The 23,050-nt window shown below is 50.8% G+C and overlaps 11 protein-coding genes across 11 annotated transcripts; 4 read left to right on the top strand and 7 right to left on the bottom strand.

Annotated features, from left to right (window-relative positions):
* Window positions 1-208: 208 nt before the first annotated feature.
* Window positions 209-985, bottom strand: Z518_09103 (uncharacterized protein; the record flags this gene model as incomplete). Its single annotated transcript, XM_013413060.1, has 1 exon — window positions 209-985. One exon carries the CDS (start codon window positions 983-985, stop codon window positions 209-211), a length of 777 nt encoding a protein of 258 aa, XP_013268514.1.
* Window positions 986-2,565: 1,580 nt separating this feature from the next.
* Z518_09104 (uncharacterized protein) lies at window positions 2,566-4,242 on the top strand (the record flags this gene model as incomplete). Its single annotated transcript, XM_013413061.1, has 1 exon — window positions 2,566-4,242. The coding sequence occupies one exon, from the start codon at window positions 2,566-2,568 to the stop codon at window positions 4,240-4,242; it is 1,677 nt and encodes a 558-aa protein (XP_013268515.1).
* A 2,697-nt stretch (window positions 4,243-6,939) lies between these two features.
* On the bottom strand, window positions 6,940-8,061 carry Z518_09105 (uncharacterized protein; the record flags this gene model as incomplete). The annotated part of the gene is made up of 2 exons (XM_013413062.1): window positions 6,940-7,017; window positions 7,081-8,061. 2 exons carry the CDS (start codon window positions 8,059-8,061, stop codon window positions 6,940-6,942), a joined length of 1,059 nt encoding a protein of 352 aa, XP_013268516.1.
* A 515-nt stretch (window positions 8,062-8,576) lies between these two features.
* On the top strand, window positions 8,577-10,691 carry Z518_09106 (uncharacterized protein; the record flags this gene model as incomplete). Its single annotated transcript, XM_013413063.1, has 7 exons — window positions 8,577-8,840; window positions 8,897-9,004; window positions 9,081-9,555; window positions 9,650-9,950; window positions 10,058-10,386; window positions 10,476-10,561; window positions 10,620-10,691. 7 exons carry the CDS (start codon window positions 8,577-8,579, stop codon window positions 10,689-10,691), a joined length of 1,635 nt encoding a protein of 544 aa, XP_013268517.1.
* A 148-nt stretch (window positions 10,692-10,839) lies between these two features.
* Window positions 10,840-12,513, bottom strand: Z518_09107 (uncharacterized protein; the record flags this gene model as incomplete). The annotated part of the gene is made up of 1 exon (XM_013413064.1): window positions 10,840-12,513. One exon carries the CDS (start codon window positions 12,511-12,513, stop codon window positions 10,840-10,842), a length of 1,674 nt encoding a protein of 557 aa, XP_013268518.1.
* A 1,210-nt stretch (window positions 12,514-13,723) lies between these two features.
* Window positions 13,724-14,359, top strand: Z518_09108 (uncharacterized protein; the record flags this gene model as incomplete). Its single annotated transcript, XM_013413065.1, has 1 exon — window positions 13,724-14,359. One exon carries the CDS (start codon window positions 13,724-13,726, stop codon window positions 14,357-14,359), a length of 636 nt encoding a protein of 211 aa, XP_013268519.1.
* Window positions 14,360-15,162: 803 nt separating this feature from the next.
* Z518_09109 (uncharacterized protein) lies at window positions 15,163-15,566 on the bottom strand (the record flags this gene model as incomplete). Its single annotated transcript, XM_013413066.1, has 2 exons — window positions 15,163-15,235; window positions 15,289-15,566. The coding sequence occupies 2 exons, from the start codon at window positions 15,564-15,566 to the stop codon at window positions 15,163-15,165; spliced, it is 351 nt and encodes a 116-aa protein (XP_013268520.1).
* A 1,043-nt stretch (window positions 15,567-16,609) lies between these two features.
* On the bottom strand, window positions 16,610-17,770 carry Z518_09110 (uncharacterized protein; the record flags this gene model as incomplete). The annotated part of the gene is made up of 1 exon (XM_013413067.1): window positions 16,610-17,770. One exon carries the CDS (start codon window positions 17,768-17,770, stop codon window positions 16,610-16,612), a length of 1,161 nt encoding a protein of 386 aa, XP_013268521.1.
* Window positions 17,771-17,811: 41 nt separating this feature from the next.
* Z518_09111 (uncharacterized protein) lies at window positions 17,812-18,282 on the bottom strand (the record flags this gene model as incomplete). Its single annotated transcript, XM_013413068.1, has 1 exon — window positions 17,812-18,282. The coding sequence occupies one exon, from the start codon at window positions 18,280-18,282 to the stop codon at window positions 17,812-17,814; it is 471 nt and encodes a 156-aa protein (XP_013268522.1).
* Window positions 18,283-18,418: 136 nt separating this feature from the next.
* On the bottom strand, window positions 18,419-18,616 carry Z518_09112 (uncharacterized protein; the record flags this gene model as incomplete). The annotated part of the gene is made up of 1 exon (XM_013413069.1): window positions 18,419-18,616. The coding sequence occupies one exon, from the start codon at window positions 18,614-18,616 to the stop codon at window positions 18,419-18,421; it is 198 nt and encodes a 65-aa protein (XP_013268523.1).
* Window positions 18,617-20,031: 1,415 nt separating this feature from the next.
* Z518_09113 (uncharacterized protein) lies at window positions 20,032-22,867 on the top strand (the record flags this gene model as incomplete). Its single annotated transcript, XM_013413070.1, has 3 exons — window positions 20,032-20,146; window positions 20,201-22,209; window positions 22,256-22,867. 3 exons carry the CDS (start codon window positions 20,032-20,034, stop codon window positions 22,865-22,867), a joined length of 2,736 nt encoding a protein of 911 aa, XP_013268524.1.
* Window positions 22,868-23,050: the final 183 nt, after the last annotated feature.

Genomic DNA, 23,050 nt, shown 5'->3' on the forward strand with positions numbered 1-23,050 from the left:
TTGATTTGGCTTGTCGTTGGCCATTTGCGCTTTGAATATGATACCCCCTTCCGCATATGGGCGTGGACCAGGCGTTTGCCCCCTCCCCGAAAAGTGTTGCGAACCTAAACATGGGATTCGGCTCGAGAACAGACGACGGAATGTCATTTGATTCTCATGTCAACCGACCACCATGTGTTTGCTCCGGACCTTTTACGCAGATTGATCTTTACAACTTCGCTTTTAATTCCCAACCAAGCGTCCCTATATCCACGCCCAACGCGTTGTCACCCAGCAACACTTCTTGACAATCATCGTCCGGCACGCCATTGGCAAACTGCGTCACCACAAAATCCACCCTCCGCTGACCCACTACGACCATCGGTGCATGCCACATGCCCGGTCCATACGTGACTGCCTGATCGCCTCGCGCCACAAATGCCTTTAATTGCGAGAGATCTGGGGGATTGGATATCCCAACGGTCCGGCCCGTAGCCGTTGTCGCTGTGGCCGGGGAGGAGAGTGACGGGGCCACGATGATGAGAAATGCCGTCGACCTATCTGAGGCGGAGAGGCCCAGCGGACTAAATGTCTGCGTGGTATACGGGTGCCGTTCGAGAATTGAGACCTTGAACACCATCTTTCCGGTGTCGGTCCTCTCGATCCCCACGCCGCTGATATTCCGGGGAAAGCAAGAAAACATGCTCATCTGGGGGGTTGAGGCCGCATGATCACCTGGTTTGGCCGGCGGGTAATTGTTGGCGAACTGCGAGATCGGCGAGGTTTTCAGGGCGGAATTTTGGTTCGCGAAAACCGCGGTGGGTTGATGTGGTGAGTGTATTGGCTGCGGAATCGACTTGGGTACGTTGTTCAATGAGGCGGAGAATGGGGCGGAGATGGCGGTGCCGAAGGCGGAGAAAGATGACGGTGTCAGGGGCCCAGGTGAGATGAGCTGGGGATTTTGAGAGGATGAGGACCGGGATGGTGTGAGAGTAGGCGGTGTCATTTTGAAGGACTTGGGAAGAGGTCTTTAGCAACGTGGGACAGGTATTCTATCATTTGCCGGGTTGATTTTAACCAAGATGATTAATCTCCAGTTCTTCTTTGATCCAGAGAATGTATCTTAGATGAGTGAATAATTAGTGGAGCGTACCCAACGTTCGAAGACTCTACTGATCTTGATGAATCCTGGGTAGAGCATCTGGCAGGGTTCATCCGGACGTCTCTGATACGGCTGTAACTTCGTCTCGACAGTGGGCCACGTACTTTGTGAAGGAAACGTTTCAGTTCAGCGTAGCAACTAGATAAGACTCTCCAATCATCGAACTTCGAGGACAAATCAAGCGCTCCACCGTCGATAGAGTCGAAATCCTGTTCCAAGATGAGCATTTGCAGTTGGATCGGACAGTTGAGCAAACAAACAAACTGGTGTGGCGTCAGGATAGGGTATTCTTGGCTTCCGGGTGGTTAGATCCATTAGAGTTTTACGCTAATTAGTTAGTCCCAATGTCATGTCGGCGAAGCATCCGAACAGTTCACAACGCGACCATCTTCTATCAACATCGCGTCGACGCGTCGAAAATCAACCTCGGAACCTCACGAAACACCAAATATCACAGCCACAGTACGTGAGAGGGAGTTGCGCCATCTCATATACGCCCCACGATGGAAAACGGATTTGGGTGCTCCGTTTTCTTGCCCGACAACAGTTTACGGTATTGGAAATTGACAAGTACGCGATGGAGAGGCGAAAGAGAAGGGAAGGATATGGTCACATCGGTGCCTCGAATCCTATGCAGACATACAGAACCAGAGAAGGGCTCGGAACGGCCTAACAAATACTTGCACAGACAAGAGTCACAGGACAGATATTTCATGTATTTGAGGATGCATATTGGTATACAGAAGCAGAGGAGGGCCAGGAAAGGCCTGACAAGTGCACAGATACAGAAAAGACATAAGATCTATAAATGCAGGAGCCATAAGGAAGCGGCTGGGACAGTCTATGAATTCCATCCACCCATCCAAGCCCCCAGTTCGATACCACCCTCATCAAAGTTGTAAAATAGAGCAGTGGAAGTGTGTGTTTTTTTTTTTTTTTTTTGATTCATCTATTCTAAGGGCAGAGACGAGATGCATATACTTTCGATTCCATCTAATTACCAAGCAACAGAATATTTCCATGATTGATTTATCAGCCAGGCTCTCATGTCACAACAATCAAAACCAACATTCGTAATCACCAACTGAATGCCCCCGCCGTCACCGCGCGACTCCTTTGAGGATGATATGACAGAGCGGTTGCGCCGCTTTAACTCGTCAACTCCGCGGGTTGCTCTTTGCAGAAATATTCCCGCGATTTCTATGGGGAGCGAATATGTAATTTCCCTTGCCGGTTTAACATGTTAAGTCAGCTTCGACATGCGGGGAAAGTGGGGGGGTGTCGACCCACGTATGGAAATTCCCTAGATCGTAGCTACGCACCTCGTACAACGACATGGATATATTTCCCAATGTCCAGCTGCTCTCAAAGTTCTTCGTCTCAGTTGTCAGTATCAAGCGGTCAACTCGAACTCAAGAACCAAAATGGAAACTTACCTCCAATACCGCCGGATAGGGCGTGAACTTCAAAGACAACTTGAATCCGACGTTGTGGCTGTTCGAAAACTGCCATGCCTATCTCGCCAAGAGACCCGTGTCGTCAATGGGCGGCCAATCCTTGTCGTCGAATGGGACGGACCCGACGATGATTTGAACCCGCGCAATTGGCCGTTCTTCAAACGTTTTTACGCGACAATAATCATATCACTCATTGCATTTATGGTGGGCGCCGCCGCACCCATCGATAGTGCGGTGCTACCTCAAGCCGCCAAAGATCTGGGGGTCAGCGACATTGTCGAAACACTGGCAGTTGGAATATTCTTGGTCGGCTTTGGATTCGGAGCATTGATTTGCGGCCCGTTCAGCGAGGTCATCGGGAGAAACATGACATATATAGGGTCTCTTGCCTTCATGTGCATCTGGTTGATGGCGTCGGCTCTGGCCCCAAATATCGGTGCTCAACTGGTCTTTCGATTCCTTGCCGGCTTCAGCGGTGCTTCCCCTCTCGTCTGTGCCGGAGGTTCCATTTCTGACATGTTTACACCTCTCGAGAAAACATACATGTTTCCGCTCTTCTCGTTTCCGGGCTTTCTGGGCCCTGCCTTGGGCCCGGTGATGGGAGCGTGGATTCCAGAATCACCATATCTCCATACCTGGCGCTGGGCGGAATGGGTTGCTCTTCTGACTGCTGGCGTCGTATTCTTCTTGACGTTCTTCTTCCAGCCAGAGACATATTCACCCTTGCTGTTAAGCTGGAAGGCAACACAATTGCGGAAGATCACCGGAGACGATCGATACTACGCCGAACACGAGATTGAGCGCATCCCGCTATCGACACGTTTGAGGATCGCCCTGCCTCGTCCCTTCATCATGGCCTTTTACGAACCTGTCATCTTCTTGATCACTCTTTACATGTCCGTCCTCTACGTCGTTCTATTCACCTTCTTTGATGGTTACGAGTACATCTTCCGCCGGACATACAATCTCTCACAGGGCTTGTCCAACACAATCTTTGTCGGCATCGCCGTCGGTGTTTGTTTGGGAAGCGTAGTGATCCCGTGGATCTACCAAAGAACATTGCGAGCACAGCAAAGGGCGGAAGCCCAGGGCAAAAAGCAATTCGATCCTGAAGTCCGACTGTGGTTTGCCATGCTGGGTGGCGCCCCTGCCATCCCCATTTCCCTCCTGTGGATGGGTTGGACTGCATATCCAAACGTGTCCATCTGGTCGCCCATCCTGGCGTCCGTGTTGTTCGGTTATGGCGTGATCACCATCTTCATCAGCTCATACATGTATCTGATCGACAGCTACGAGACATACGCTGCGAGTGCCCTCACTTTCGCAACACTCGTCCGATACTGCTGTGCCGGCGGCATGACCGTTGTTGGAATTCCATTCTACCAGAATATTGGTCACCATTGGACGCTCACAATTCTGGCATGCATAAGCGCTCTGCTGGCACCAATTCCGTATGTGTTCTACAGATACGGCTACATTATCAGGAGGAAGAGTCAATTCGCCGTCTCGAGGTCCGTTGAGGATGCCACACCCTCGAATTCTGTGGAATCAGGGTCTTCGGGCTCTTCGTCCTTGAGTATTCCAATTGAGCAAGGGAAAACGGAAGAAGGGGAGGAGCAACCGGAACAACGAAGGGACTCATGATCCACAGATGCGACGCTTTTGGAGGACGCAAACAGGCAATTACACTGTTTTTTATTTTGTCTCCTGATGCAAGCAGGCGTTTATAGATAGGGACTGGTCACGGAAGAGTGGGCCTGAGACTATGGGACCCAGATCCGAGCGAGACAGCCCAATGAAGATGCTGCGCCATTGACGGTGGCCAGATACGTCGGCGAGGGCGATGTATTTGTTATCCTGTGAGAAAAAAGAAATTAGAACAGCATCAAGTCTAGTTCGAAGCGGTTGTTGGGGAGGACGCCTCACACTATTGCCGAGCAAGTCGTCCTTGGTCCGTTGACAAGTGCGCAAATCTAGAGATCCAAGACACAGCAGCGATGCTTAAATAAGGAGAAGGTAACGCAGTAGCGAATGGTATGAGAATATAAACGTAGATCGTAGCCAATAGTGCCATGCGGAAACTTTGCAGAAGGGCCCATTGCTCAATGATATTGGGGACGACGAGTATTTGGGCAGCGATAGCTGCAACGGCTTGCGAGAGGAGCATGTTGCTGGTGCCTTGGGTCTGAGGCCGAGTCCACCGGCCATCTGGAGAGAACGGGTGGACTATCTGCCTACCAATGGGTTCGATGGCATTCCTAGGAAGATAGGCACAGTCGTGAGAGTGGCGATTTTGACGTATCCCTGTATTGGTGATGAAAAGAATCTGTAGACAGTCCTAACTGGTGAAGATATGCCGGCTAGCGTGGTGCGGTTCGTCTTTTGGCCGATATCCCACTCGCTCTCGTCCGCGTCGGTGACGATGTCGTCAAGTTCGGTGGTATTTCAGGCGTGTTGATCAACACGTACGTCCCTTTGTCTTGGTTCTTCCTGCCGCCCCATGCTTTGTCTTTCAGGAGGTTTCCAATGCCCATCGATATCCGACGGCCTATATCAGTCCGACTTCGTAGTTCGACGTGCACTTCCTCCAGGAGCAAAAAGCAGAGAATACGGCTGGTCGTGAGAAACATGACCACCACGAAATTTAACGACAGACGCGAGAACCTATCCCATCCTAAATTCGGACGGAACAGAAAAGGGTAGGTTTTGACTTATTCTGTAAGGTATCCCCCAATGATCGGGCCCCCAACTTTTCTGTAACCCAGAAGGCGTCAACCCATTACTGGCTTGTTTTCAAAAGGGAGAAGTACTTACCCGAGCCCTCGTAGGAAAGGAATGACAGAGAAACATTTCACTGGTCCCCGGGTAATTTTTGATATCATGAATATCTCGGACACTTTACTTTGGTGCTCCTTCTCTACTAGCTCCCACGAATATCTGCACAACACCCAAATTAGGATTTACCAGACCTGCCAATGACCTCGCAGCTACAGGGACAAGGAGTTTGAAAAGCCAATGGCAGTCGCAGAAATGATGGCACTTGGCGATCCGATAAGAAGAGTCAGCTTTCTTCCAATTCGATCACTTGTGTGCGCCCAATGATGCGCCATGATGAATTCTCCAAATGTGAAGACGGAGACCATGAGACCGGCGTGTATTGTCGTATTTGCGTCGGTCGTTTTTCTCGGTGCCGATGAATCAGAACTGGATGAGGATGGGAAGTGAATGATTCGACCATGTGGTAAATGTATGGAAATATGCTCGCTGAGTGGAAACAAGCCCGGTCCTGTGCTTAACTAATGGAGTTGAATCATTGCTTCCAGGGCTTACCGAGCACAAGGAGTTAATTGCGTGCTTGCGAATATGGTCGATGTTGTGTGATGGATCCGATGTCATCATCAAGAGCGCCTCCGTATCACCGTCGTCGTGGTCAACTTCCTGTAAAGACATGCTGAAGACTTCCAGACATCCGGCAATGAATTCTCAATCGAAAGTCTTAGACAAGTGCCTATTGGGCGAGTAGTGATCCAGCTCTCAGGTGATACTTCAATGGACGTCTCTGATGCAATCGTGGACTGTCGAATAAGCCAACGTCACCTGTTCAGAAAACTCAATAACGAAGCGCAATCGTATGAGAAGCCGAGGAACGACTTGGACCTTGGTGAGGTACTCGATGTGTTCAAATTCTGGCCATGGTTCACTCTTTTCACTATCAAGATCCAGTAGATGCCCAGCAATCGCCAATATTTCTTCCCACGCATCATTCTGCCTGTCGTTACGCTGTAGAATTGGGCCAGCCATGGTATTCATGCGAAAGCCGAGCTCACCGCTGGGCTAGACAGAGTTTCAGCAAAGCTTCTCGCCAGGCTGCCACGTATGCTGTAGGGTGGTTGTATTCTAGGCTACAACACCATTGACAGGCTGCAGCACAGACAACAACGTTGACAGACACTACTTAGATAGGTATGTAGATGGGCTCTATCCTGCATTCATTAGAGCACTCTTTCAATTCAGGTTGCATAAGAAGTTTTGACAGCATGTATAAGGTGTTCAACCTACCAGATACGTCTATACGTCACACTCCTTTACCACTTCCATCGATAGTAACTTCGTATTCAGCGATGTTTATAACCTGCTCTATACATACGCGTAGAGAATATATTACCTGGTCAATACTAGCAACTTATTCCCTATCTGCTTGCTGACCGTGACATAGACAACGGTATTTCTGTGTCCTGTGCTTTTGACCCTGTCAAAGTCTCATTCCAAATTTTTTATCCACTGAGCGAGAGCACGGACTGGATGTCCTAAGAATGACACGAACAACTTGGAGTCCCCTCCTTAATAGTGAGCCACTCTGTCAGCCTTAGGATCAAGGACAACGCGAGGGTCTTTGAAATCCACCCATCCCAGCATCGGCTGCATTTCCCACGTAAGCAACAGGTCACGACCACGGATTGGGAAAGTAAATCCAATACTCACATCACTAATGGCGTAGCCCATCAATTTTTGAATCCTCAACGGCAGTGTCTTAGCCACTTGGAGCGGGACGGCCAGGTACTGATTTTCCTCTTGACGCAACCATCCTCTGGTCATGAAACAGCTGAAGACAAGGCGTTCTTCGTCTTTGGTTGTGTTCTTGCTGCCGCCGTGGTAGCAGCTAGACAACATGATGAAGCCATCTCCGGGGTTCAACTCGGCATAGACGGCGTCTGCCTCATTGGGAGGCTGCGTGGTGTCCTCCAGGTGGCTTCCAGGAATGAATCTTGTCGCTCCGTTGGCGCGTGTCGTTTTGGTACCGGCGACAAAGAATCCAATGCCATATTCGCGCGAGTTGGGCGGCTCAGGATACGACTCGATCCGAGACCGGTTCGGGTAGTGGATGTCATCATCTCGGTGGAGAGGCTGGTCGAAGCTGTTTCCCGGGCGGACAGAGAAGACGATGGTATTATTGACTTGAGGCGGGGAGACGGTCAGTTTATCGCGGTCTCCATACTGCGGGTACGCCTTGGTGGTAAGGAATTTGTCGCAGACGCTCTGGTAAAGCTCGTTGCCGATGAGCTCGAGGGCGGCAGTCCTCGATTTGCCGATCAATCCAAAAGCACGTCGAGTTGACGGCGGGAAGAAATCATTGCTGGCTTCCCATGGAGTGTCGGCCTCCAGGTAAGGTCTCATGTCCTTCTCCATCTGGGCGATGGCCTCCTGCGAGACGATGCCGCGCACAATAACACCCCCCACGCGCTTCAATCCTTCCACAACATCATTAGGATTGGCTTCTGTGCTGTACTCTGGTACCTCGTAGCGCCGGCGAGGGGGCCAGTTCTTGGTGTGGGAATCTATAATCTTCTCATAGGATATGTAAACATCATTGTGTTTGACGGTAGGCGGCTTCATCACATGATTTTTATTAGCCGGGGGGGCTACCTTCCGAGTCGTGGTGACGGTATTGGCGCTAGGACTCATGTTCTCAGCCGTAAATCAAATTCAGCTACCAGCTGCGGGCGAGTCTGAGGAAATTCAGCGCGTAGATAAGAACCGGTGAACCTTGATATACTAAAGTTGGGCGCGGGAAAGGGAGAGTAGTTGACCTGGTCCGAATATCAATATCGAGCCAAGCACTCTTGACGAGGAGCCGGAGGCATATTCATCAAATAGCCCCCCAGCTTGCCTTGCATTTTGCTTGTCTCTCCTTGATATCGCCGTTGAAGGTCCGGAGTGGGGACTGCGATGCCACTCAGTGTTCCGTATGCGGATAGGTCTATCTTGAGGAAAAGATCTATCGTGCGCCCATCACCGCTCCGACGCCGCGATGTCGCCGAGGAAGTCTCCACAAATTCGCGAGTTCTGGGTCCATACACACACCGGTCGAGGCTATTCAGTTAGAATATAAGAGTTCAGCAGAGTCTTTACCAAAGACGAAGGGAGAAAAGGAGCCCACCCCCAAACGGTTACCACATCGACCCCGAAAAGATCTTACGATGAATGTTCAACAGACTCCCATCGACATCAAGGTACCAGCGTCAGAGGATGTGGTCAGTGAGCCAGGGCCCCCCTCAGGCGTCGCAGATCAACACGATGTTATTCAGGACGACGACTTGGACTTGATGGAGCTTACAGGCCACAAGCCTGTTCTGCAGCGGAACTACAGTCGTTTCGCCCTGCTAGCCTTTTCCTTCATGATTGTGGACTCCTGGTCAGGTATCATTGGATCTCTTGCAACTGGGATTTCTAGCGGTGGAACAGTCAGTCGTCCTCCCTTCTTATGATGAGAGAATAAATAACTAATGACGTTTTACAGGTGATGCTCATCTACGGCTCGATTGCGGTGACCATATTCACCATGGCAGTGGCTCTTTCGCTGGCCGAAATCGCCAGCGCGTATCCCACATCGGGTGGCCAATATCATGTAAGTGGCAGCCTGCCTCTGACGTGGCTCTCTTCTTTCTTTTCTTTTTGGGTTCTTGTACTGACACTAGTCATAGTGGACGGCCGTGCTCTCACCCAAGAAGTACAGCGCCATCCTCAGTTGGTTCTGTGGCTATTTCAATGCGGTGGGGTGGTGTGTCGTATGTGCTTCGATCACAGTTATCCTAGGCCAGTTTTTCATGGCCATGATCATTCTGACGCACCCTGACATCACGTACCATCGATGGCAAGGGTTCGTCGTTTACCAGGCCTTCAACCTGCTGTGCTCCGTGGTCAACGCGTATGGACGAAAGGCTCTCCCCTACATCCACGGAACCGGATTCTATATCTGTTTGACGGCTTTCTTCCTTGTCAACATGACCATGCTCGGGACCGCGTTCCCGAAAAACTCGGCCAAATTCGTGTTTGGAACCTTCACCAACAACACGGGCTGGAAGTCCAACGGAATTGCCTTTATTGTTGGCCTCACGAATCCTGCCTTTTCATACGGGGGCTTGGATAGTGCCGTTCACATGGCCGAGGAGATGAAAGGTTAGCATTCTAATCTCCCAACAGAACAATCTTCTGTTGCACAGGATAAAATGAAGGAGAAAGACGGAAAAGCCTAACATTATTGTCTATCCAGATGCAAGAAAAAATCTGCCCTTTGTCCTCATCAGCACCGTCTGTATTGGTTTCGTCACCTTGATCGTCACCGCCATCACAATCTGCTTCTGCATGATTGATCTGGATAAGATCCTCGCCACCAGTACTGGTGTGCCCATCCTTGAGATCTTCTACCAAGCTACTGAGAGTAAAGGCGCTTCAATCTTCTTACTGTCCGTCCTGTTCTATTTGACGACTGCTGCCATCCTGGGCTCGCAGCAAACGGCAAGCCGTCTGATATGGGCTTTTGCGCGCGATGAGGCTCTGCCCTTCAGCAAACAGTACGTCAACAATTTTTCTTCTTCTCGTTCTTTAACGTGGAAGCGATTTGTTGGAATTTTTCCCCCCTCCTGGCTTGTCTTCTTAGCCCACTAACTTGCGCCACCAGGCTGAGCACGATCGATACCCGCCAAAAGGTGCCTGTGAACTCTACAATCTTGTGCTGGGCGATTGTCGCCGTTCTTGGGTGCGTTTATCTGGGGAGTTCTACCGCGTTCAACGCCCTTGTCGGCTGCAACGTACTGCTAGCCAATATTTCCTTCGCGTTCCCTATCGGTCTTCTGCTCTTCGGTCGTCGAAAGTATCTGGAACATGCCACGTTTTCGCTCGGCAATAAGATAGGGCCGGCGGTCAATGCCATCGCTCTTGCTTGGATTGTTTTTATGGTCATCTTCTTTGACTTTCCCTTCACGATGCCAGTCCACGCCGATAACATGAGTAAGCACAATTTAAAAAAAAAAAGGAATCCTAACTGTTTCCAACTATGGATGCCTTGCTGACATGCTGGTATACTGGTGATCTCACAGACTATTCTTCCGTTATAATCGGTGCTGTTGTGCTATTCTCCAGTGCATATTGGCTGTGGAAAGGACATGACAGATACAAGGGCCCTGTACGTCATTCATTTCTCTGGACGATGACATGTGTGAATTTCACTAATAATGTCGTAGAAGATGGAGGTGGGAATCGATGCCGCCTTCAACCTGCAGCTTGCAAAGCAAACCCGGGAGCATAGATCATGAGGGAACGGTCTAGAGTGCCGTAAGAGCAAGTGGACTATACCTAGGGAGGAAATTGATGTGCAAAATGATACCGCCTTCCTTATATTGGTACATGCTGCGAGAAATGCATAGACTGATAGAAGGTAGACAAATGAGTTCCAAAAAACACCTAGGTATCATCTGACAAGTCGAATGAGTGAAAAGTCCAGAGGTCCGCTGACAGCCCGTCGTATCCTTCAAATCCTGGGTACTCCATGTTCTGGAGGTGCCACCGTGACATGTCCGCGTCCCAGGTTGACTCGTGATGATGCATCGGAGTGGCAAGATTCTCTCGCATGACGTTGCCCTCGGCCACTTCCTTCAGGAAGATGAAGCCTTGTTTTGCGGTGGAGCTACGAGTGCTGAGTCGCTCGAGGATGGGTAAGGAGGTCCGCAGATTCTGTAGACCCTGCTCGGCCACATCGGGGTCGTCGTCTCGGGATTCCCGGGCGTGCTGGCACATAGCCAAGTCCAGTTGATGGATCCCGTACACCCAGATCGAGTCGATCAAGTCTTGTTCGCAGAGGTCGACGCAGATCTGGCTGATCGAGACTGCGGCATCGTGGAGCTTGCCTTTGGCATCCGGGTCGCGGGAATAGAATCTCAGCGTGGCGGCGTGGTAACACATGTTGAGCATTCCAGACCAGAGAGAATAGTGTGACCGGCGAGAGTGAGGTGGTCTCATCGCGGGCGACAGGTTGGTGTACCAATTTGACAATTCGGCGCAGCAACGGCGGGTCTGCTCTTCTCGGTTTGGCCGTCCATTGCGCGAGGCGCGTCGCTTGGCGGGACCTCCCGGGCGCAACGAGTCCAGCCAGGTGCTGATGATGAAACACAGATCGATGCTTTGAAGGAAAAACTCGGTGTGCTCGACGCACGAGAGGGCTCCGGGCTCCACGGGCTGAAGGTCTCGCTCGACAAGCTCAGGTACATCGCTGTCGTCCAGGTTGACTGCTCGGGGTCGGCCCCATTCGAACGAACATAGTACATCGTGTAGGAATAACGTCCACCATGTAATCTTCCACTGTCGTCGGTGCTCCGGCAAGGCATTTGCGTTGCCGAGATCCCGATGCATGCCGAGACCAAAAGCCAGACGGATGGCTGTTCCCAGTGAAAGCCACATGTTTTGGTTGGTATCGTCGCAGCTGTCACAGGTGAAGGTGCTGAAGAGCAAGTGTGCAATGACCAGGGCTAGTCTGTCCTGCTCGAATCGTTGCTCGACGAGTGCTTTGGCCCTTACGAACAATCGCCACGAGACCTCATCGGGGGGAAGGTTGAGGTCGGGATGCTTCCAGACGGTAGAGCCAGATAGAATCACGGCCTGTAACAGCAACAACGGCAGCTTGACGGGTTGAGAGGACGAGGTTTCCAAATATGTTCTGTAGAACTCGGCTCGGTTTAAGACCGGCATAGTGGGATGCACTCGATCGAAGAACGCGGCGATGAAGCCGTCCGCAATCTTGGAGCTGGGAATGACGAAGGAGCCGTACTGTCTCAGGACCGCATGTTCTCCGTCGTTGAGGACACGGGGGATGCTACCGTTTTCGCGTTTGATGAAAGGTGCGTCTCGGAAATGGTACACTTGAGGTTGGAAACCTTTGCCAAAGGTCGGCCCCAGCATCCGGACCACGCAAGCATAGTCGTCGACAAAGGTTGCTTGATAATCTCCAATGGAGCCTTCGTCAAAGTCTTGGGACAAAAACTCCAGCAGGATGGAGCCAACCTTTGAAATGTCGCCAGTGCCGATGACCTCCACCTGACGAGGTTCGCAGTCTCCCTCTCCAAGGGTTTGGTATTTGTTCATGGGTGCATGCATGGGAGTTTGTACAACGGTTGCCCTGTGCAAGAAAAACGGCGTTAACTCATGAAATCATTACGATCCTTTCCTTTTCGCGGACGTCAAAAGGGCTTACGATATTGAGGTCGATGTCTCCGCCTGCTCCAGGGCATTAATTCGCCGCTTTTTACGGTGCAACTCGCGACATTGCATGTCGGATTTCCGACATTGGGAGCATGGAATTCCCTTGATGCTGGCGTCGCATCGAATCTTTCGCAGATGACATGTCATACATGCGCGTGGCTTAATATTTCCTGTTCTCAGGCGATCAGAGAGACTCTCAAATCGTCCCAGAAGGAGAAAGAGTTGAGTTACCATTAGAATGTTCCATGTTACCAAAATATTGCAACGTGAGTCCATCTATTTTGTCTAGGAGCACTGTACCCCCATGGGAATGGCGTCTGACGGAGATTTTGGGTCTTTGGTGAACTTGACATCGGTGTTGGAACCAATCGAGGATGATGGCGATGAGAGTTCGTTATCGTAAATTGAGGTCCGGGACACGACATAACCGTTGTACCCGTGATAATCGAAGCGAGCAATGGGTGGCACGCAGTGGGTCATTTAGGCCTGTCCCTTGGTGTAAGTTTCCTAAGTCGGTACTTGTGCAGAGGAGATAAGCGGACGGCGTAGAGGAATACCTCATTGTTGGTCTTGTGTACCAGTATGTAGTACATGATAGGCGGGTCCAGAGTTCGATGCCTCAAGCTTGAACATCCCCCACCATGTGACTCAAAGGGATCCGACTCAATGGATACGGGTAGATAGGGTTTGTCTGCTGGCTGCCAGGAGCCTAGACCCGAGATCGTCCTCTTCCTACGTACCTCTAGGTAGACAATCACGTGCGGTGGAAAAAGGAGGCCAAAAGCGACGCTCAGCACTGCCATTTTCACTGCAAATGCAGAAACCCCAGTCTGACAGCGACCGAACGGCTAATCTGCGCCTAGTTCAAAGATTGCTCTCTTGTCAGACGATTGTTGTCATCGGTACAGGGAACTTCCGTCCGACATCTATAAGTATCCTCAAACCTGGTTGTCTGTACTTTCAATAATTTCAAAGCTCGAGTAACTGATCGGTCTATTGGGCTAGGAGTATCGAAGACGCAATAATCCTAGACTTCCAACCGTATTTGTGACCATCTGACTAGCTCGAGCGCGACCCTCCCAAGGCATTTAAAATGGCCTACGTACCAGGCCTCACTCTCCCGGCCTCCATCTTTTCAAGTGCTCCCGTTTCGATCCTTCTTCCCCTCGGACTAGGCCTTGGATCCGGCCTTGTATCACAACCTGGAAAGATGACCCTAAAGAATTTCTCGGATCCTGCTGCGAAAGAGCGAGGAAAGTTCAGGACCGCACAAGAACAGTACATGGTTTTGAAGCACCCACCTTTCAGACCTCCGCCTTGGGTCTTCGCCCCAGCTTGGGCAACTTTGTACTCGATGATGGGATATACCGCTCACCGAGCTTGGACAATGGGGATGTCCAGCATGAATCCTCAGACGGTCGAGAACACGCGAAGAGGTGCTACCCTATACACTATCCAACTTGGTTTGAACGTCATTTGGATGCCTCTCTTCTTCGGTTTGGGTAGGCCCATTGAAGCTATGTTAGATATTGTCACTTTGACTGGGCTAGTCGGCTATCTGACTTATATCTGGAATAAAGTTGACACAAAGGCCTCCTACTTTATGGCACCATATCTCGCCTGGTTGGGTTTTGCGACATACTTGACCGCTGGAACGGGTTATCTAAACGGCTGGACGAGAAAGAATAAAGAAGAAAACGAAGAGGGCTCCGAAAAGAAAGAATCATGACGAAGAGCCTGGCACCTGTTCAACAAGGGCGTCGATTTCGTCACTCTTGCATCCTCGGTTACAAGGCACTAGGCCAGTCGATGGTTCCTCCTGTTCAAATTTCTCGACGATATATTACTATCAGTGGAAAAAGAACAGGACACAATCCAAGCTTGTCTGCAGGTTTCAATCGTGGTTATCAGGACCATCGAGACTTCAAGAGAAGACCTTTATCTCTTAGGGAGATGCACCCGTGACTCCCTCGAAATTATGCGCAATGCCCTCTACAACACAGAAGCCCCTCCGACCACAACCACTCGCGGAATGCTCGATCAGCGACTTATTATCAGCAAGCCAACAGCCTTGCATGGAGTCCCCCACTATCATACCAAGATGACTTCTCCCTAGCTGCTAGTTACTAGTATGAAATAGCTACGCATTTACAGAGCATCTTGTTCCCACCGTGGGCCCACGGCAGACAATTTCTCAACATTCTCCCCTTCTGTCTCTTTGTGAGTGATTCGGAGAGTCTTTGCCCTTGTACAATCCTGGTGGTCTCATAGATTATCATCCTCCAAGCCCGGTACGGGCTTAACGGTATTGCCGACCGCTGAGTTTTCACATAAACCCCTCCAAACCCCCTCCAAACCCCCCGGTGGGAGGAGGGCAGCTATGGTCCGATGTTGCCCACAATCTTTACCTCTCCCTTTGAATATTACGATATTCTTGTGATGAAGGGACAATGAAATATATGGAACAACAAGCCCGTTCTCATTATCTATTTCCATCTCATTGTGACGAATCGCGTCCTTGGATAATACTATTCACTCACCTGAAATTTCATCTTCGTGGGCGGAGAAGCGATTATCATCATTAGCGCATTGGCCGGTTTTGACTCTATAGCAGCACGTTTGTTAGCACAAAATGGTCATACGTCTACACGGACGTACGCCAATTCGATACCCAACAGCTGGCCGCTGCTCGAAACTTTGCCCAAGAGAACCGGGTCGAGCTTCGTACGGTGCTTCTCGATATTACCGGCACAGGCCCTGTCAATGCGGCTGTCGAAAAGGTCATGGGGGAGTGAGGACGGATCGACATGGTCATACACAACGCTGAACTGGGTGTTATGGACCCAGCAGAGACTTTCACAGAGGATCAGATGATGAAATACCTTGACGTTGGTGCCATTGGCGTACGGAGGCTCAATCGTGCTGTCCTGCCGCATATGCGTAAGGCTGGCGGAGTCGTCACGTGGACATCATCCCTCGAGCACCAAAGGCGGTACACCTCGTTTCATGGGTCCTTTAGCAGTCTCGTATGTGGGCAAGCCGGCAAGGTGGGGCATAGAGACTGCCATCATTTGTTCCCGCGCCTTTCTTGAGTGGAGCCAACTTCTTTGCGAATATGGGCAAACCGGCTGACGAAGGCATTGCCACGGAGTACACGGAAGATCCATACAGAAAGGGTGCTTCCACAGGATGCTTGACCCAACAGAAGTTGCCGAAACCATGGTTCGCATAGTCGAAACGCCCCACGGGAAGCGATCATGTAAAACCCATATCGGCCCTTCTGGAGATGGTCAGTGGGTTGCTAACAGAGTCAGGTCGGAGATGTTGGGAAGAGTAAGATTAAGAGATCTTCTTCGACCTGCTTTACGGGCCGATTCGCATCAATTAAAATTGATACTACATACAAATACGTATTGGTCAAGGCTGCAGTGAGTAAACATGGCACAGCCTGATAACAAGACTATCAATCTACGCAAGACCAACCACAGAGGGTTCTAACCTTGGCGTCGTTTACGATTCTAGGTTGGTCAGCGCTCGATGGCCACAAGTCTGCGCGCGAAGTTATGAATATGCTGTGGAGTTTGGGGATGCGAGACCGAAAGAGGCGGTGGTATATATGGCATGGACGAGTTCGGAGATTGATGACGAGCAGATTGCGCCGGTGAGGGAGGATCAGTTGTATCTCTGTCTTTAATTTCTCACGGATTTCTGAATTGTCCTTTGGACGAAAGCGAGCACGACGAGGCTATGACTATGAATGGTAAGTAGCATTTTTTCCCAAGGACGGCACAATTTAATTGGGAACTTTGAGGAGCCTCAAAATTTTACTGTCGTATTAATCGGCACATTTGGTGTTCGGGGTGTTCTTGTTATATCGCATTCGATCGTTCAAATCATTACCGTCATAACCTCTGGCTATCAACAGCCACCAGAACACATATACAGAGCTGAACCCTAACAACTTCTGACTCGAGTGTGTTTACACCAGACCGATTTTACGAAAATCTTTATCCATTTGAACGAGGGTTGGTGGACGAGGCCTTTTTGGCGGTGAGCCAAGCATATCGATGATCTCGCCGTCCATGAGACCGAGTATGAAGGCTTCACCGACATATTCATACACCGTCTCTCCAGCTGGGAGAAATTTGTCTTTGGCGTCGCCGGTCTCCAGATCCATAGAGCCATAGGTGCAATCCTCTGTAATTTGGAGCGGGCGCAGGATGGCGAGGACCCGGAATCCTTGGAGTAACCATACCTCATCACCTGCTTTTGCATTCCACGGTCCAAGACCTATAAGACCGGGGGATCCATCAGGTGTGGATTCAGTGAGAAAAAGAGTGCGGCCAGTACTCATCCAGTAGACGGCCAGGTCACCAGAGGGATCCACGGCCGGTCGATAGCCCGATCGACCAAGAAGAGGATGCGACCTTGCAGCTTCTTCATCATCCAAATTGCTTTCGTCAATTCGGCTGAATTTCATGACCCCTTCTTTATTGAACCAGACGTGAACATCCGCTCGAGTTGTTCGGTCTAGAACAGACTTCATGTCTCTTCCCGTCAAGGGACATTGGCTTTCTTTATCAATGGTTTCCCAAATTTTGTCCAGTCCAAGGTTCGTTTCTCGCTTTCGTTGTTTTCGATCCACGAGTTTTTCAAGACCTTGGATAGGATCAATTGTCGACACCCTGACCACAGGCACAGAGAGGTGAACGACAAGTCTCTTCGACCCATTTTCAAAATGACACGTGACATGATGGTGACGTCCACAAGCTCTATAGACATGATTCCGCTTTGATATGCCGACATCCGACATTTTGGATAAACTGTTCAAGATCTGGCGCTTGCCATTCATAAACGTCCATGTGGGCACCCAGCTGGGTAAGACCTTGAGATTCTCTTTGGTGGAATTCCGTGCTTCATCTCTTGCTCGACCGCCAATGACAGCCATTGACTTGCCGGCGGCTGGAGCTTCCGTCCTGAGTGAAATCCTATCACCGTTGGAGAACCCAAGAAGATCCAGCTTCTTGTATCCCTTCATATACCACAATGTGCAGTCAACATAAGTCTTGAAGGGCGAGTTGGAGTAATCGGTACGTAATTCATGCTCCGGTCTGTCCGACTCGCGACCAAACGCAATCATGCTATATATCCTATCACGAGGATCGGTCGTATACGTTCTCGTCAAGTGTTCCAAAAGACGAAATAGTTTTGGCTTTTACGCAGCCGCCCAAAAAGCCACAGCGGATGCAGGAATCTGGTGATGGTGTTCAGTTGTCGAACTTGGGGATGGACCTCGTTCGAGCTTCGGTAAACAGTATAGCAGGCCAACCGAAAGGACAAGATGGTATCCAGTGATATCTTTTCATTCCCACACATGATCCATACATGGGTCGGTGGCTTTGCCGTCGCTTCTTGCATAATCCAAGTACGGGTCCACCATGTCCTCTTTCCAAGCTTCTTAACCGAGTCGAGATCGCGCTTCTCAATCTTTACCTCGGGCTCCAAGGTCAAATTCCGCATTTCTGCAACCAAACTGTCGACCACGGCGGTCCAGTCATGGGAAGCTATATACTTCATAGCATGAGCGCTTCCATCCGCCTCTTCTCCTAACCACGCAAAAACTTCCTGCGATCGCTCATATATTTGGGACATCATGGACACTTGCCGCTCCTTGTCGTCTGTGCTGGATTGGTCAATGCATAGTTGGTCGATCCACAAAGTTAAAGGAATTTCTGTCGATCGAAGATGCTCCAAGGCAATCGCAAGACTGCCTGTGATTTCAATCTGGCTATCGAATTGGCCTGAGTTGCTTCTCAGTATCGGTGACGTCTTCCCAAGTGTAAGAGAGTGCCTTGTATTCTTGTCCAGTGTAAGGTTCGGAGAGGTCGACAGGTACGATGTAGCCGCTCAATGGACTCGAGTTTTCTCCTGGGAGAAGGACAAAGAGTCTGATATGGTCCTTCGGGAGCGGGTCGTCTTCAGACATTGTTCCCGGAAGAGTAATTAAAGTCGTCCAAACTCTTGGCGACTCTCAAGTCGACGGGTCACATACACGGTGGTTATGTCTTTACACTGCGAACGGAAATCTCAGACAAAAAGGAAATATCAGCATTCCTATTGGAATCAAATCGAGTTGGGAGGGGGTGGTTTATCCTCGGCGAGTTGTTTCAATGCAGGAGCAGACTCCCCCGTCGAGCGACGACTGAGGACTCAATGGTAAGAGTAACCACAATTGAGGCAAACCACAAGTGGTCGGTGACACACCTTGTCTGATGATGAAAAGGCTGTCCCCTGCGGACTAACTTCTTTCGATGGCTAGCGGCCTGATCGGTACCCTGCACGTGGGCCAGGGCGCAAATGGTTCGTGATTGGTGGATGCTGGTTTCTCCTGGTGACAACAAACAGACCCAAAGTAACAGGTAACCCGTATAGATTTCCTTCACACCTCGTGCATACTGGGCGGCCGTCTTGATCTTCGCATTAGTCCCCGAATTCGAGACTGTCCCCTCAGAAATTCACACCAGTTCTCCATCAATAACAACGTCATATTCTGAGCGAATGGATGGTGAAGGGAATGCCCACGGGGGAATGTGTTCAACGATAAAGCAGGGATGAAGTTGATGCGCTACGACTGGGAGTAGGATAAGCCCAGGGGATGAATACAACCTGTCAGGTGATCAAAAACTGCGCTTCCCGACTCCATGGCCTCCTGTACCACCCGTTGCATCTCCTACCGGGGCCTGGACCCCCGACCGCGCATCGCGCCTTGCCCTGCACATCGGCACGCCTCGCTTCTTGGTGCTCCCCATCCACGCCGGCCGCTCTCTTCATCCGTCTCCTTCTCTCATATCAACCGGCTGGCTTTTGCATCGCCATACCAGCTCGCTCGCTCTCTCCCTCATTCAGAGCGCTCTCATCTCTTATCTTGTAGGTTCATTACCTGAATTCTTCCTGTCTTGGTGCTATCATCACTTGGCTCGCCACCATCCTGCGGCCTTTCACCTGATCTTCTACCGTCGCGATTGCCTTGTCGGACTCATTACCAGAGCCCTCCTCCACTTCCACCTACATCTTCTTGTTCTTGTTTACCATCAATTTCCCCTAGATAGTGGCATCGATGCCCGCGAGCTTTTTCCTTCTTTGAACTCCGAACCGATTCTTATTACGATGCTCTCGTTGAATTACTCCATCTTGAACTCAAGTCTAACCTTTGCCATGTTTACTCTTAGCTCCCAGCCCTCAACCGACCGAGTCCTTGAAGACGGCATTTCCTGACAGAATCTTCTGCCCTCCACGTCTGGCTGACAACCTCCAGATGACGTAGGGCGCCGACTGGATGCCACACGGTCCTTTGACACGGAAAACGGTTGGGACGTTCCCAGTTTGAAGAGCTGGGTCACAATGAATCCCTACGAAGCTTATGGGTCCCCTCCCAATGAGAGGTCGCCATCCAGATATCGCGCGCGAGATGATGAGCCGTATGACCGCAACGACTCATACCGACGGCGGTCGCCTGGTAAGCCAGACTCCCAAGGCCACGCCGGTCCCCGACTGACAATATGGCAACTAGTCAACGATAGACGCCGTCCAGCTCCTCGAAATCGATCGCGTTCACCGGTGGGCATCGATCGCTACCAACCGGAGAGGGAACGGGCCAATCGGGAGGATTACTATGAGCCCTCAAGAGCCGCTGCAAGAGAACGAGAAGACCGCAGAAGGGCTCCTTCACCCACCGCGGCCAACATTGATCGTTACGTTCCTGGTCAAGAACCTAACAAACCGGTGGTCCGCGTCAATCCTCTGGCAAACCCACTGTCACTGGACACCCAGGCCGGATTTAGCTTCTTTGCTGATTGGTGGAGATGTGAACAAAAAATAAAGGAAGAAAAGGAGAGAGCCAAACATGGCGGCAGGAGACCTTCGGATCGCGTCAAAGGTGAACGAGAGGCGAAGGAAGATCGTGAAAAGGAACGAGCTCAGATCCAGCAGGCTTATGACGAGTACAAGCAAGAATTTCAGGTGAAGATGGCCAGACAATTTGTTCAACAACACAAAGGTGAAGAATGGTTCAAGGAGCGATATGTTCCCGAGGTCCGAGACCCGATTCGAAAGCGCATCATGGAATCTCGTGAAGGTGCTTTCGAACAATGGACCAAAGACATGGAGGCGGGAGTTTTTGACGAGTTCACCCTGGAGGGGATCTACAAGAACGACAGTGATGGGGCTGGTGGGATGGTCGAGAAAGAAGAGGGCGAAGCCGTTGGTGGCGGCGAGGTTCTGGGGGTGTTGGATTTGGTTCCGGCCAAAGGCGGCGACCTCCACGACGAATCTGTTCACCAACCGGCATTGCTCATCAAGACACTCGCGCCCAACGTTGGCCGAGAACGGATTGAAGAGTTTTGCCAGGAACATCTGGGTGAAGATTTCAAGGGTTTGTCCTTGAGTGACCCTAATCCGGCCAAAAAGTTTCACCGCATCGGTTGGATCATGCTGCATCCGGCTGCTTCCGAGGATGGTGACGCCATGCAAGAGGTTGAGGTGGAACGAGGGGATGAACGAGATGGCGATGGCGAAGAAGGAGGAGCCAAGCCACCGCCCGAGTCAATCAGTCCGTCTCAGAAAGCTCTGGACCTGATCAATGGAAAGACGATCACCGATCCGGTCAGGGGCGATTTTACCTGTCATGTGGGTGTTCACAACGCACCCAGTGCACCGAGGAAAAAAGCTCTCTGGGATTTGTTTTCGGCGCCGGAACGGATCGAACGAGATTATGAACTGGCTCGACGACTCGTCGCCAAGCTCGATGCGGAATTGGGCAAAGACGACATGTCCGGAGGTCTGGCCAAGATCGATGCCCGGGTGGAACAGATGAGGAACCAAGGACTGTTGCAACCTCCACCCAAACCTCGGAAACCCAACTTCGAAGACAATGACGACGAAATCAAGTTTGAAGACGAGGGCGAGGAGGGTGAAGAAGATGAAGATGATCAGGATGACGAAGAGTTGTTGGTGATTAAGAAGAAGCTGGACTTGATGGTCGAATATCTTCGTCGCGTGTTCAACTTTTGTCTTTTCTGTGTCTTTGAATCTGATTCTGTTCATGAGCTCGTTCGGAAATGTCCTGGTGGTCACCTTCGACGGCCACGAGCCGGATTGAGCAGTGCGGCCAAAGCAGCGGCACGAGCAAGCGCGTTGGGAGAACCCTTCCCCGGCAAAAAGAAAGATGGCCGAGGCGAAAATGGATTCGACGATGAGCCACTCAGTCCAGTCCAAGAGAAACGGGCGCCCAAATTTAGCAAGAATGATCAACAACTGCTGCGGGCCTTCAATTGGGTCAAAACGTTTGAAGAGAAAGTATTGCAGCTTCTTGAACCCGAATATGTGGACTTGAGGAAGATTGGCGGCAAACCAGTCGAAGAGGCATTGGATGAAGAAATGGCCAAGTTCGTCAAGCAGGAAGATGAAGCCAAGTTCCGGTGCAAGGTGCCGGAATGTACCAAATTGTTCAAAGCAGAACATTTTTGGAGAAAGCATGTGGAAAAAAGACACGAGGAATGGTTTGTGGCGCTCAAAAATGATGTGAGTTCGCTTTCGGTGGTCCGGGACTCTTTGCTAACCCTCTCAGCTTCAACTGGTAAACCGATATGTTCTGGATCCCTCGCATATCGCACCTTCACGATCCGATGCCAACTCGAATGGGCATTTCCCTCTTCCCAGCAATCACCACCTCAGCACCGGAACTCCGCGTGGCTTCAGTTTGCAGAATATGGGTATGAACATGATGAACTTTGGTCAGAATACCATGATGGGCATGCAAAACGTGCAGTCCACATTTGTCCCCGGTGTCAACTTCAACACCGACGGGATGAATGGCGGTGGAAGTCACGGTGTCGGTCCCATTCGGCGTGGTGGAGGCAGATATGGAAATCGATCAGGACCATATGATCGAAATCAACGCGGCAGTCAACGAGGGTACAATAACATGGGAGGCATGTTCCGAGGAAGTCTGGTGCCGGGGCTCAATCCCGGGTTCATCGCTCAAGGCGGAGGCGGAGGTGGAGGAAAATGGGGTGATGGTGGAGGAGGTGGTTTGAACGCCGTGGGACCTCGAGAGGCTGTTCAGGGAAGAAGTATCAAGAGCTATGAAGACCTTGATGCTCAACCGAATGGTGGTGGAGGTGGTTCTGGTGCTCGTGCTGCGGCAGACACAGGTGGGGGGGCCGAGCTGGACTATTGATCTCGCATCCCATGGACACAAGATTGTGTCCGTGGGAGAATCTCCTGGTATTCGATGTCGAACAAAATGGACTGCCATTTGCTTCTGAAAAGTCGAATGGATAGGGGCTGAAAGAACGGGATGGCTGAGCTGATCAGTGACCCCCTGACAGATCCCTTGAAACCCGACGCCATAAAACTCAAC

The sequence above is a fragment of the Rhinocladiella mackenziei genome, assembly GCF_000835555.1.
Source record: "Rhinocladiella mackenziei CBS 650.93 unplaced genomic scaffold supercont1.7, whole genome shotgun sequence".
Taxonomy (NCBI): domain Eukaryota; kingdom Fungi; phylum Ascomycota; class Eurotiomycetes; order Chaetothyriales; family Herpotrichiellaceae; genus Rhinocladiella; species Rhinocladiella mackenziei.